The sequence below is a fragment of the Heterodontus francisci genome, chromosome 10 (assembly GCF_036365525.1).
Source record: "Heterodontus francisci isolate sHetFra1 chromosome 10, sHetFra1.hap1, whole genome shotgun sequence".
NCBI classification, from domain to species: domain Eukaryota; kingdom Metazoa; phylum Chordata; class Chondrichthyes; order Heterodontiformes; family Heterodontidae; genus Heterodontus; species Heterodontus francisci.
This window is the reverse complement of record NC_090380.1, coordinates 68,059,801-68,073,961: the sequence shown is the minus strand read 5'-3', so window position 1 is coordinate 68,073,961 and position 14,161 is coordinate 68,059,801. Positions and strand designations below refer to the sequence as shown.

Below are 14,161 nucleotides of genomic sequence, written 5' to 3'. Positions count from 1 at the left end.
ATATGCTTTTTAAAAAAAATTCATTCACGGGATGTAAGCATCTTTGGCAAGGCTGGCATTACCCATTCCTACTTGCCCTTGAGGAGGTGGTGGTGAGCTCCTTTCTCAAGTCGCTGCAGTCCACGTGGTAAAGGACGCCCGGTGTTGTTAGGGTGGAAGTTCTAGGATTTTGGTCAGCGATGATGAAGGAACAGCAATGTATTTCCAAGTCATGATGCTGTGTGACATTGAGGAGAACTTGAATGTAGTGGTGTTCCCATGTGCCTGCTGTATTTGTCCTTCTGGGTGGTAGAGGTTGCAGGTTTAGGAGATGCAGTTGAAGAGCCTTGGCGAATTGCTGCAATGCATCTTATAGATGAGCATACTGCAGCCACAGTGTGCCAGTGGCAGAGAGATTGAATATTTAAGATGGTGGATGGTGTTGAGCTTCTTGAGTGTTGTTGGAGCTGTACTCATCAGGTAAGTGGAAAGTCTTACATCACACTTCTGACCTATGCATTGTAGATGGTGGAAAGGCTTTGGGGAGTCAGGAGATGAGTCACATGCCACAGAATAACCAGCTTCTGACCTGTGCTTGTAGCCACGGTATTTATGTGGCTGGTTCAGTTAAGTTTCTGGTCAATGGTGAACCCCAGGATGTTGATAGTGGGAGATTCAACAATGGTAATGCCATTGAATGTCTTGGGGAGATCGTTACACTCTCTCCCTTCTTGGAGATGGTCATTGCCTGGCATTTGTGTGGTGCGAATGTTACTTCGTTATCTGAGGAGTTCCAAATGGAACTGAACACTGTAATCATCAGCACTTCAGACCTTATAATGGAGAGGTGGTCAATGATGAAACAACTGAAGATGGCTGGGCCTCGGACACTACTCTGAGGAACTCCTGCAGTGATGGCCTGGAACTAAGATGAATGCCAACACCACAACCATCTTCCTTTGTGCTAGGTATGACTCCAGTCAATGAAGCGGTTTCCCTCGGATTCCCATTGACTTCAATTTTACTAGGGTTCCTTAATGCCACACATTACAGAGGTACTGTAGCATAGTGGTTATTAATCCAGAGACCTGGCCGAACAATCCAGAGACGGGAGTTCAAATCCTATCACAGCAACTAGGCAACTTAAATTCCATTGGATTTTTATTTACTGTCAGTAAGGGTGACCGTGAAACTATCTGATTGCCATAAAGACCCATCTGGTTCACTAAATATCCTTCAGTGAAGGAAATCTTGCCTGTGACCCCAGACCTGCAGCAATGTGGTTGACTCTTAACTGCCCTCTGAAATGGCCGAGCAGACCACACATGTAGTCACGGCGGCGGCTCAAGGGCAATTAGAGATGGCCTTACTGACGATGCCCACAAGCCCTCAATCATAAAAAAAAAATGATTAAATGTTGCTCTGATGTCAAGGGTAGTCACTGTCACATCACGTTACGTTGGAATTGAACTCTTTTGTCTGTGCTTGGACAAAGGTTGTAATGAGATCTTGAGCAGAGTGGTCCTGGTGGACCCTAACAGAGCATTGGCGTGCAGGATATTGGAGAGTAGGATTCTGAAAAGAAATAGCACTCAATATTTTAAATTAATACTGTATAAGTAAATTATAATGAAACCACATACCTGTAATTTTTGAGGGGTCAGGTACCATGATGGAACCTGTTGTTGTACTGAATGGTGTGGTGCTGTGTGACCACCTGACCAGATATCTGGAGCACTTAGCTGAAAATAGAAAAAAGAACGAAAACCTAGAAACTACGTAAACTGAATCATTTCCAATTTCCAAAGTAATTGCAGTAGTATTTCAATACTATCTCTGCACGGAGTATCTGTAAAAGCTAAGTGCAGAGAATAGATCAGCATAAAAGAGGGTGTACCAAAAGAGCAAGTTTAAAACTATACACTGCAAGATGACATTTTTTGGAGCCCTGCAAAAGCTTTGAAGACCATGTTACATAAACTGCTGGACATGTTATCTGTACAGATTTGCCAACAAGCACGTGGTTCATTAGTTTGCAACATATGACTGGAAAAAACTCAAATCACTTACAAATTCCCAACCACACAGTCTTTGGCTTTCTACTTGCTGTAATACATCTGCAGCTACCCATCTGCTCGATCACACTCATTTTCATTTTTGATGCCCTTGTCACGAGTTAAACCCTTACTTTCTCCCACCCTGGATGAGCCCCTTGGTACAGTTGTCTTGCAGGCCCCCACCTGCCAAGACTGAGGCACACATTATTTCGCCACATGAACATTAAAACTTAAAATTGTGGCTGGGGAAAAAAAAAAAGAGGGCCTATCACAAGGAATTGCCAAGTCCCTGACTGGAAAGACATTTGCATGCTAACAGTGTTGGGAACAAGGGACCCAGTCCTTGCTTCCCCAATACACAGAAGTGGTCAGACCACTTTAGTCACATGACTAATCGACTGTTGGAGTTTTTTGAATTTGAACTTGCTGAGAGAAAGCTGCTTGCTCCTGGACTGAAAAGATCTCTCTTCTGTCTGCTCCCATCTCTTTCTCATGGAACTGAAGACCCATTGAAGACACATGAACCCCAAGACAGAAAAGTCTCCTACAGTGAACAATGTTTAAGAAGAATACTTGGTCCCAACGAAAAGCAAGACTACCTAGAATCAAGGACTACAGCGAGCTCGAAGCACAGTAAAAAAAAAAACCCTCTTCAGAGATTGCCTCAAACTTTATTTTTCTTCTGCTCTTTTCTGTCTCCATTTACATGTGTGTATTGCATGTTAACGTGGGGCGCAGTGTGTATCCGTAGCCATTAACCGAATTAGAGTTTATGTTTAAAGTTTAATAAATTTCACATTTCTTCTTTAAACCGGAGAAAACCTGGTTGTTTCTCATTTCTTTGCCTAGAAATTGGAAAGTGGTGAACAACAATTCAACAAAGGGAGCTCAAAACACTGTTTAAAAATTAAACCCTATTACAAGACGGCGGCACAGTGGCGCAGTGGTTAGCACCGCAGCCTCACAGCTCCAGGGACCTGGGTTCGATTCTGGGTACTGCCTGTGTGGAGTTTGCAAGTTCTCCCTGTGTCTGCGTGGGTTTCCTCCGGGTGCTCCGGTTTCCTCCCACATCCCAAAGACTTGCAGGTTGATAGGTTAATTGGCCATTATAAATTGCCCCTAGTATAAGTAGTGGTAGGGAAATATATAGGGACAGGTGGGGATGTGATAGGAATATGGGATTAGTGTAGGATTAGTATAAATGGGTGGTTGATGGTCGGCACAGACTCGGTGGGCCGAAGGGCCTGTTTCAGTGCTGTATCTCTAAACTAAACTAAGACGACCAGGTGAAGGCTGAAAAGATCCCTAGACACCTTTCTCACCTGGTCATAACAAAGTCCAAAGGTCGCAGATTCAAACATATAATGCATAGCTGCTTTAGTCATTCATGGCCAGACCTGACTGAACCACATCAAGTACTATCAAGCCATGTTCTCTTCTGCTCACTATTCTAGGATCATCTTGGAATGCAAACATAACCCCAGCTTCACTACCAGCCAGCTCTTGAAACCCCGCTCCCTGGCCCTCTCCACCAGTGAACTCATGGACTCTGTCACCAAGACTAAACCCATTCATTCAGCTGTCTCTGCTGCATTCCTCCCTTCCCTTATCCCACCAAGCCACCTGGTATAGCCCTGAACCCATCTCTTCCTCTAGTTTCTCTCTGATTTCCCCTCATGCCTTCTCCAAGCTCATCTTGTCCAAGACATCCATCTTCTGCTCTCTTGATCCCGTTCCTGCTAAATGGCTGGCCATCCATCTGCCCTTCCTGACCCTTTTGCTAACAGATATTGTAAACTGTCCCCCTCCCTTTCAAATCTGCTGTCATCAATCCCTCCTCAGAACACCCCCCCCACCCCCCCCCCCACCCGCTGGCCCTTCTATCTTTGCAAACTACCATTCCATCTGAAACAACTTTTTTCTCTCCAAAATTCCTAAACATGTTGCCTCCCAAATTTTTGTCCACTTTTCCGTTCAGATTTCCATCCCTGCCACAGCACAGAAATAGCCCTAATCAAAGTCACAAATGATATCCTATGTGACTGCGGTGCACACTCTCCTTGACCCGTCTGTAGCCTTTGACACGATTGATCACACCACCCTCCTCCAACGCCTGTCCTTCGTTATCCAGCTGAGTGAGACAACCTGGTCTCCCTGGTTCTATTATTGCCCATCCAGTCATAGCAAGAAAATCCCCTGTAAAGGCTTCTCTGAAGCTCTCCCTAAGTATCCATCCTTGACTTCTAGAATTTCTCATCTACATGCTGCCCCTTGGCAACATCATCCAAAAACTCAACGCCAGGTTCTGCCAACATGCAGCCACATTTTACCATCACCTCACTGCTCCATTGTGTCTATGTGACTGGATGAGCCACATTTTCCTCCAATTAAGTAATGGGAAGACCAAAACCATCATCTTTGGCCTCTACCACAAACTCTGCTCCCTCGCCACCGCATCAGGCTGAATCAGGCAGTTTGCTTCTTCAGACTTCTATACGACCCCGAGCCGAGCTTCCGACCTCATTTTCTCCATCACGAAGACCATCTACTTCCACCTTCATAATGTCGTCCGCCTCAGCCCATCTGCTGCTGAAACACTCATCCATGCTTTCATTGCCTCCATATTCAACTATTCGAAAGCTGTCCATCCAGCCTCCTATCTTCCACCCTCCATAAACTTAAGCTCATTCAAAACTGCTGCCCATATCTAAACTAGCACTAGTTCTGCACATCCATTACCTCTCTGTTCACAGAGCCACATTGGCTCCCAGTCCCCGAACGCTACGATTTTAAAATTTTCATCCTCGTGTTCAAATCAAGGCATGGCCTCACCCCTCCCTATGTCTGCAACATCCTCCAGCGCACAATCCTCCAAGAATTCGGTGTTCCTCCAATTCTGGCCTCTTGTGTATCCCCCATTTCCTTTGTCCCACCACTAGCGGCTGTGCCTCCAATTATCAAGCCCCCAAACTTTGGAAATTTCTCCCTGTGCCTCTCTTCACCTTTAAGACTTCCTTAAAACCAACCTTTTTGACCAAGCCTTTGGTTAGCTGCTTTAAAATCTCTTCCTTTAATGCAAAAATTTTGTCCAGTTATGCTTCCTTGAAGTGCCCTGGGACATTTTATTACATTAAAGGTTCAAAAGAAATGAAAGCTGCTATACACCACTAGCATTATACTAACAGATCATAAACTTACATTTTATTTTAAATTCATTGGCTTAACTGGAGAGTGCAAGATCATGTTACCGTTAGGTCATTTTACTAATTAAAAAAAAAAATTTAACGTAAAATACTGAACCATTAAAATGTTGAAAAAAATATTTTTTTCAACATTTTAATGATGGTTCAGTATTCCATTACAGAATATCCACACAAAAGTGTACATTTCATGTTGAATACAGTGCATTACAAAAGGGATGCATATCACAGGCCATTTTAAACCTCTTAGAAGCATTTCTTCAAAACAAAAACTCAATTTTTTTCTTCCATCTCCCTTTCATTTGAATGCTGAAATCATCATACAGTCCTCAAAATAGAACCAACCAACTGAATTACTACCTTAGTAGGACTGGACATCCTTTTCCTTTTAGCAGGACTGGATAGGTCATCTACTTGGTTAGAAGGAACCATGTGTAGTGGTAAGGACTGCTGTGGCTGCTGACTGAGGCCTACTAATGGTTCATTACTGTGATGGCGAGGTTTACAAGCCTACACACAAAAGAAGAGCATTGGAAATAAAATCTTTAGATCACATCGCCATGTACTTTCAAGATATCCTTTCTTTCTGCTTTTGATTCCCCGTTGTCGTGAGCTTGTTCAATAGTAATCACACAATATATTTTTCACCAGTTGAACAATGATTAAGTGTTGTTTAGACTAATTTTTTTTATTCCCTTTTTTTTTAAAAAATCAGAGTTGAGTACCAAGGAAAAAAATCTGAGCAGCTCTGGGCAATAGTTGTTGCAGCTATCTATAAATACAGCTTTATGTACGAACAGTGCAAAGTATTGCATACAATAGGATGGTTCAACATTTACTTTCCAACAGCTTGAGAAAGCACCAATTTTGATCTCAACAGCTCTAGGACCTTTAAAAATATTTTGGTAGATAATCTCAGCCCCAAATAGTTGTAATCCCATGATCATATTTCTTCAAATCCTACCAGTGATGAGGTTTGTGCAGTTACTGGTTTGTGTGTGTATGTGTGTGTAAATGTATTAGCCACTAAAAAGTACCTTTAAAACTATAAAGCTAAAATGCTTAAGTACAATTGAGGTACAAATAATTTTCACCTGCTGAGCTGAATTCATGGCACCCTGCCTGGAGGTAAGTTCTGCTGGGATTGGTAGGCTCCATGCCTCCTCAATACTGGGAAGCATTTTGGTTTTACTTTGTAGGCTACCTTGTGGAAGGTTGCACAACTGGGCCTGTAAAAAGTATGTGATGCGATTATGTAAATGAAAGCTAACTGATCAGTCATACAAACCACCTAATTGTTCAACAATCATGTAACACTTGTGGCTTTATGATCACACTAAAATTTCCGTTAAACTTGTGATAGAACACATTTGTGTGAAGTTTGAGCAACTTGCCCATGTTTTAATTTGTTAATTTTGCATTGTGTGCAGTGAAAAAAAAGTCAAAATCAGAACAAAAACTAAGGTTCACTTTTATACAATATATTTTATACAAATATATGATTTTGAATTTAAAATGCAACATTTTTCCCCCAGTAATATGGTACATCATAGTGATTAAATCTCCTAAGGATCAGCGGTGTTATTAATATCTTCGAGAGGGCCTCTTTTTCTATTATACTTAAATTCAAAATTAAACTAAATGTTCAATTAAAGTCTTTAAAAGCTGCAGTTTCCTTTTAGTTGACTCATATACACAAAATAAATCCAGGCTTCATTTTTTTTGTAAGCACCAAACTATTTTAAATGTTTCAAAGAATATGAAGCACTTCCACATAGCCAGAAAAGGACAGTCCAAACAAACATTGATAAAAGTAGAGATCCCATTACTATTATTCTTTCATTCTACTCTTGCTTCTCAGAGGGAAATTACAGCGGCTGCAACTGCAGATAAGTCAGCGCCCATGCTACACTAGTCAGGCTAAAGAACACTGAATTGATACAAGTGGCTTGGGTGAGAGTGGAGGAAAAAGCTAAGAGAGAAATAGCGAAAAAAAATACAACAGCAGGACATCGATTAAACAAACAGTACTTTAAGATCAGCAGAAATAAGAGCAGGATTAGGCCATTCAGCTGCTCGAGCCTGCTCCGCCATTCAGTAAAATCAAGGCTGATCTGGATCATGGCCTCAACTCCACTTTCCTGCCTGCCCCCATAACCCTCGACTCCCTCGTCGATCAAACATCTGTCTAACTCAGCCTTGGATATATTCAATGGCCCAGCCTCCACTGCTCTCTGGGGTAGAGAATTCCAAAGATTAACGACCCTAAGAAACTCCTCCTCATTTCCGTCTTAGATGGAAGACCCCTTATTCTGAAACTGTGCCCGAGTTCTAGATTCCCCCAAAAGGGGAGACATCCTCTCAGCATCTACCCTGTTAAATTGCCTCAAAATATTATATGTTTACTAAACTCCAATACATATAGGCCCAACCTGCTCAACCTTCCCTCATAAGACAACCCTTTCATCTGAGGAATCAACCGAGTGAACCTTCTCTGAACTTACTCCAATGTAAGTATATCCCTCCTTAAATAAGGAAACCAAAACTGGAAACAGTACTCTAGGTGTGATCTCACCAACACCCCTGCACAGTTGTAGCAAAACTTCCCTACTTTTATACTCCATTCCCCTTGCAATAAAGACCAACATTCCATTTGCCTTCCTAATTACTTGCTGTACCTGCATGCTAACTTTTTGTGATTCATGTATGAGGACACCCAAATCCCTCTATACCACAGCATTCTGTAGTCTCCATTTGAATATTATGCTTTTCTATTCTTCCTATCAAGGTGGATAACCTCACATTTTCCCACATTATACTCCATCTGCCAAATTTTTGCCCCTTCACTTAACCTATCCATATCCCTTTGTCCTCCTCACAATTTGCTTTCCTGCCTACCTTTGTATCATTGGAAAATTTGGCTACAATACACTGTCTCTTCTACCAAGTCATTAATATGGATCATAAATAGTTGAGGTCCCAGCACTAATCCCTGTTGCATTCCACTAGTTACTGTTTGCCAACCTGAAAATGACCCATTTATTATGACTCTCTGTTTCCTGTTAGCTAGCCAATCCTCTATCCATGCTAATATATTACCCCCAACACCATGAGCTCTCATCTTGAGCTGTAACCTTTTATGTGGCACCTTATCAAATGCCTCTTGGAAATCCAAATACTCTACATCCAATGATTCCCCTTTATCCACCTTGCTTGTTACATCCTCAAAGAACACTAATAAATTTGTCAAACATGATCTCCCTTTCATAAAACCATGTTGACTCTGCTTGATTGTATTATGATTTTCTAAATGTTCTGCGACCACTCTTTAATAATGGATTCTAGCATTTTTCCAATGACATACGTTAGGCTAACTGGCCTATAGTTTCCTGCTTTCTGTCTCCCTTATTTCTTCAATAGTGTTTTACATTTGCAGTTTTCCAATCCGTTGGGACCTTTCCAGAGTCTAAGGGATTTTGGAAGATTCCAACCAATGTATACACTATCTCTGCAGTCACTTCTTTTAAGACCCTAGGATTCAGGCTATCAAGTCCAGGGGACTTGTCAGCCTTTAGTCTTCCTAGTACTTTTCCTCTAGTGATAGTTTCAAGTTCCTCCCTCCGTTTTGCCCCTGATTTTCTCCATTATTGGAATGCCTTCAGTGTCTTCTACCACAAAGACAGATACAAAATGCGTGTTCAAAGTCTCTGCCATTACCTCATTTCCCATTATTAAGTCCCCAGTCTCATCACTTAAGGGACCAATGTTTCCATTGGTGACTTTCTTCCTTTTTATATACTTGTAGAAGCTATTAGACATTTTTATATTTCTTGCTAATTTACTCATTCTAATTTCTCCCTCTTTATTCTTTTTTTAGTCATCCTTTGCTGGTTTCTAAAATTTTCCCAATTTTATGGCCTACCACTAATCTTCGTAGCATTGTACACCTTTTCTTTCAATTTGATACAATCCTTAACTTGCTTCGCCAGCCACAGATGTCTCAGCCTTCTCAGAGACTCTCTCAATAGACTATATCTTTGTTGAATTATGAAATAGCTCCTTAACTGTCTGCAACTGCTTATCTACCATCTTACCTGTTAACTTGCTTTCTTAGTCTACTTTAGCTAACTGTCTGCATACCCTTGTAATTGCCTTTATTTAGATTTAAGACGCTAGTTTCAGACCCTCAAACTGAAAGTGAAATTCTATCATGTTATGACCACTCTTGCCTAGAGGATCCTTTACTATGAGATTAATTAATCCTGTCTTATTACACATTACCAGGTCTAAAATAGCCTGTTCCCTGATTGGTTCCACAACATATTCTTCTAGGAAACTGTCCAGAATACACTCTAAGAACTTGCCTTCAAGGCTACTTTTGCCAATTTGATTTGCTCAGTCAATATGAAGATTAAACTCGCCCACAATTACTGCAGTACCTTTCTTATAGGTCTCCATTATTTCTTCATTTACACTCTGTCCTACACTGTAGTGCCTATAAACGACTCCCACTAGTGAATTCCTTCCTTTGCTATTTCTTATCTCCACCCAAACTGATTCGAGTTCTTGATCTTCTGAGCCAAGATAATTTCTCACTACTGTACCGATCTCATCCTTTGTTAACAGAACTGTCCCATCTACTTTTCCTTTCTTCCTATCCTTCAGGAACGTCAAATTACTCTTGAATATTCAGTTGACAGCCTTGGTCACCATGCAACCACTTGACTGTAATGGCTATCAGATCACATCTAATTATTTCTATTTGCAATATCAATTCATCTACCTTGTTATGAATGCCACATGCATTCCGATAAAGAGCATTTAATTTTGTCTTTTTGCCATTTTTCCCTACTCTGACCCTATTTGCTGGTGCCGCTTATGTTTGTATGTTCTGTCCCTTAATGTCACACTCTAGTTATTATCCGTATCACTACCGGCACAATTCCCTCGTCCTTACTCTTTTTAACGTTCTAAATCTCCCCTCACCTGAACGCTATACCCCCCCACAACTATTTAGTTTAAAGCCACACTGGCCCTAGTGTGGTTCAAGGGAAGCCTATCCCAATGGTAGAGCTCCCAGTGCCCCATGAATTGAAACCCATTTCTCCCACACCAATTTCTAAGCTACTCATTCAACTCTCTGATCTAATTTACCCTATGCCAATTTGCTCACGGCTCAGGTAGCAACCCAGAGATTACCACCTTTCTGGTTTTGCTTTTTAATTTAGCCCATAGCTGCTCATACTCCCTTAACAGGATCTCATTCTTAGTCTTACCTATGTTGTTGGTACCCACATGGATCACCACAACAACTGGATCCTTCCCCTTCCACTCCAAGTTCCCCTCCCACCCCAAGGCAATGTCCTTAACCCTGATACTGGGTAGCACAACCTTCAGGATCCATGCTCTTGGCTGTAGAGAACAGTATCTATCCCCTTAACTATGCTGTCCCCTTCTACCACTACATTCCTTTCCCTCCCCCAACCTGAATGGCCCCCTATAGCACGGTGCTGTGATCAGTTTGCTCATCTTCCCTGCAGTCCCTGTACTTGTCCACACAGGCAGCAAGAACCTCGCACCTGTTTGACAAGTGCAAGGGCTAAGGCTCCTCCTGTGCTACCCTTCTGCATCCCCTTAACTGCCTCACTAGCTTCTAATACAAATGGTGAGAGGAAACAAATGATTTCAATAAGGACCAAAATTAAATTTGCAGCAAGGGATTCTTTTCAGAAGTGCAGAATTCTGTCGTGTTCACTTCTCCAAGAAGCTTCTTGCCTACTATTTGCATTCCTGGAATATTTTCACCTTATAGATTTTATACCTTTAATAGCTATAATTTGGAGGAACAATTTTTTTAAACTCAGTATGAGAACTTTCAGTGGAGCAGTGAAGGCTAAGAGATGATTTAGTAGTTTTTTTTTTAAAAAGGTGGATTTTCAGGGCAAATAAAGACAATTTCCTCTAATTGGGAAGTTAAAATAGATACAGAACAAGGTGGTCAAGAAAAAGTTCTTTACACAGCCATACAGTATGGAATACTTTCACCTTGCTGACACAGAGATTAGATCTTTTAAGGGGAGACAAATGTCTGAAGCCGAGCAAGTTACCGTGAAGCAGGAAAGCAGGATTAATTTTGCTTTGTTCTGGCAAAGCGCCAACAGAGTGGCGCAGTGGTTAGCACCGCAGCCTCACAGCTCCAGCGAACCGGGTTCAATTCTGGGTACTACCTGTGTGGAGTTTGCAAGTTCTCCCTGTGTCTGCGTGGGTTTCCTCCGGGTGCTTCGGTTTCCTCCCACATGCCAAAGACTTGCAGGTTGATAGGTAAATTGGCCATTATAAATTGCCCCTAGTATAGGCAGGTGGTAGGGAAATATAGGGACAGGTGGGGATGTGGTAGGAATATGGGATTAGTGTAGGATTAGTATAAATGGGTGGTTGATGTTCGGCACAGACTCGGTGGGCCGACGGGCCTGTTTCAGTGCTGTATCTCTAACTAACAAACAGAGCAAGATGAATAGCTTTTCTCTGTATTCTAAATTCTATGATTCCATTTACTTCCAAAATAGCAATATTTAACATTAGTGCATGTAAAGAGAATGAGGGATAGGTGGTGTACAGAAAACAAATCAAGTTGTATCGAAATTGTGAAGTACAATTGTTTGATGCAAAAGTAGTGTCAAACACATTGTGAGTGATCTATTTTCCATAAAATGTAGCCATCAGTGCATCTGATGGTTTTATGGGTAAAAGCAATGTTTAGTGCTTTACTGAGCTATACAGGGTAGGAGATCCCAATTTTAACCTCTGGTCTGCACTGAGTTAGTGAGCTCAGAAAGGACAAATAGCCTTACTGCTCAGGTAAAGGAGAAAATAGTCAAAAAACCCAGGGTTCCTGTTCCTAATTACTAGCCAATGACTCCTGCTGGAAAGTACACATATAGCTATTAGGTGAGGACCAGTATCAGGCTTAGCTGATATTTCTTCTGCCCCCTCACTGGATGAAAGGCTTACTGATAATGTGCAAGATCACATTTAGACAGACAAGATGGAGCAGCTGACAGGATCAGTAGCAGCATGCTGAGGCATGAGGAGCAGCAGTAGCTGAGACCCATAAACTACAGAATGTGGACTGTAAAATAATTTATCTTTTCCGCCCTCATTTCCCTCTCCCTCAAAGGTGCTGATTTTCCTGGGGCATGAGTCCGGAAGTGCTAGCAGCCCTCCAGCAAAGTTGCTATTCTTCGGGTGTGAGCTTGGGACAGAGAGGTTTGGCGTGCTGTTCATAGACATCATTGCACCTCAGCCCAATCTTATCCTCACCTGATATTGAAGTAATTTCTGGCAGTGGTTATGGAATTGCAATCCAGAGTGGAACCCTGGCTGGCTTTTCTCTTTCCTAGCCAAAAGGCTAGGAGAGCAACTGAAGTGCTCCAACTAAAATTGTGGTTGTAAACAGTTAACTCAGCACTGACTAGGAATGCAGCTTGGAAGCTTCCTGTAGCCTAATACTACACCAAGTACACCTTTACTTACTGGGCCACTGGACAATTTTATCAAATGGATCTGAAAAATTTCCTCAGACTATGAAGTCAAACAAAGATACTGCAGCTTTAATAGAAAAATTCAATGTCACTTGCATTAAATGGCTTAAGTAGAAACACTGTTGTAGGCAGGTAGGACTTAAAGAAAAAGCAGAATAGCTTTGCACTTAAGATACCATATAGCAGGCGATTTTGGCAAAAAAAATTGAATGAGCCATTCAGCAATTTTCCCCTTCAATTAGACCTGAAGCAGTGGAAAGGAACTGATTGCTTTTTTCAAATCTCTATCTTCTAAGTTGAGCATGATTTTAACAGTGCCATTCATATAACCTGCTATGCGGTACTGCATAAAGCTAATTTGATTACAAATCTATTAATGCTAACTTGTATTTCAAAAATACAATTAAAGCAAAGATATCTGTGATAATTATCCTCTTACAATGCCTAAATTGCCCATTCAAATTATATTCCTTGGAATTCTGTCTGCATGGTATTCGTTTAACTAATTTGTTGATTGTTGATTTAGAAACATCTAATTCTGTGCAACATGGTTAGTCAATAACAAACACATACAGAAGTTTCTGGTCTAATCTGAAGATGTAACTCTTAAATCCATTAGAAATATTCCATTTAATTTTTTGAGATGAAAAATATACATTTAGATACCACACCCAAAACCAGTTTACCTGTAAGTACTTTATCCTTGCTGTGAGTGCAGAAGTATTACTACAGTTTTTGCTCCTAGTTGCATTTATATAACATTTAATTGCATCCTGAGGTTGATTGCAGGATTCATAGAGTGTTCCCAGGTCCATCCAGGCTGCAGCATGTCCGTGGTCTAGCTGAACAGCACAGATATAGGCCTGTAAAGCATCCATTGGCTGGTTCTGTTGCTGATATAACACCCTAAGAGAATAAACAAAATGGCAAAAAGGACTGAACGGCTGCAGATAATAAATTGTCAAACTTATTACCAGAACACTCCCATTTTGCCATCCACTTTTAAGCATCTGCCATTTCTTACCCTATTGAACACCATGTGTCAGCACTCGCTTCCGATTTATCAATGGAATGCCTGTATGATAAGAAGGCATCCTGAACTTTGCCAACGCTTGAATAGCACCTGTAAAAAGATAACTACAATTCAGAATATATACAAACAAACCAGATGTTATTTTGCCAATTCAAGTCCCCATGTATTGTAGATAATAATGGAAGTAAAACAGAAAAAAAAAAATTTTATTCCAAGGCATTGCAACCTTCCTTGTACAGTCCTTAAACAAACTCCACTAAAACTGCTACTTAAAACATTTCAATTTTATCATAGAAATTTATAGCATGGAGGGCATTCAGTCCATTGTGTCTGTGCCGAATAACATGTAGC

The 14,161-nt window shown here is 41.2% G+C and overlaps 1 protein-coding gene across 3 annotated transcripts in view; it reads right to left on the bottom strand.

The window, feature by feature from the left end:
* Window positions 1-14,161, bottom strand: part of kdm6a (lysine (K)-specific demethylase 6A) — a 311,647-nt gene that overhangs the window by 76,308 nt on the left and 221,178 nt on the right. For 2 of the 3 annotated variants that reach the window (XR_010975826.1, XM_068040670.1), the window contains exons 11-15: window positions 13,802-13,900; window positions 13,464-13,683; window positions 6,331-6,465; window positions 5,597-5,746; window positions 1,623-1,721 (exon numbers count right to left, since the gene is read on the bottom strand). Coding sequence is in view for 2 of the 3 variants with exons in the window: in XM_068040670.1 (XP_067896771.1) it covers window positions 1,623-1,721; window positions 5,597-5,746; window positions 6,331-6,465; window positions 13,464-13,683; window positions 13,802-13,900 (703 nt within the window). In the remaining variant the exon portion in view is untranslated. The remainder of the gene's footprint in view (window positions 1-1,622; window positions 1,722-5,596; window positions 5,747-6,330; window positions 6,466-13,463; window positions 13,684-13,801; window positions 13,901-14,161) is intronic. The other variant, XM_068040671.1, reaches the window with a different exon arrangement.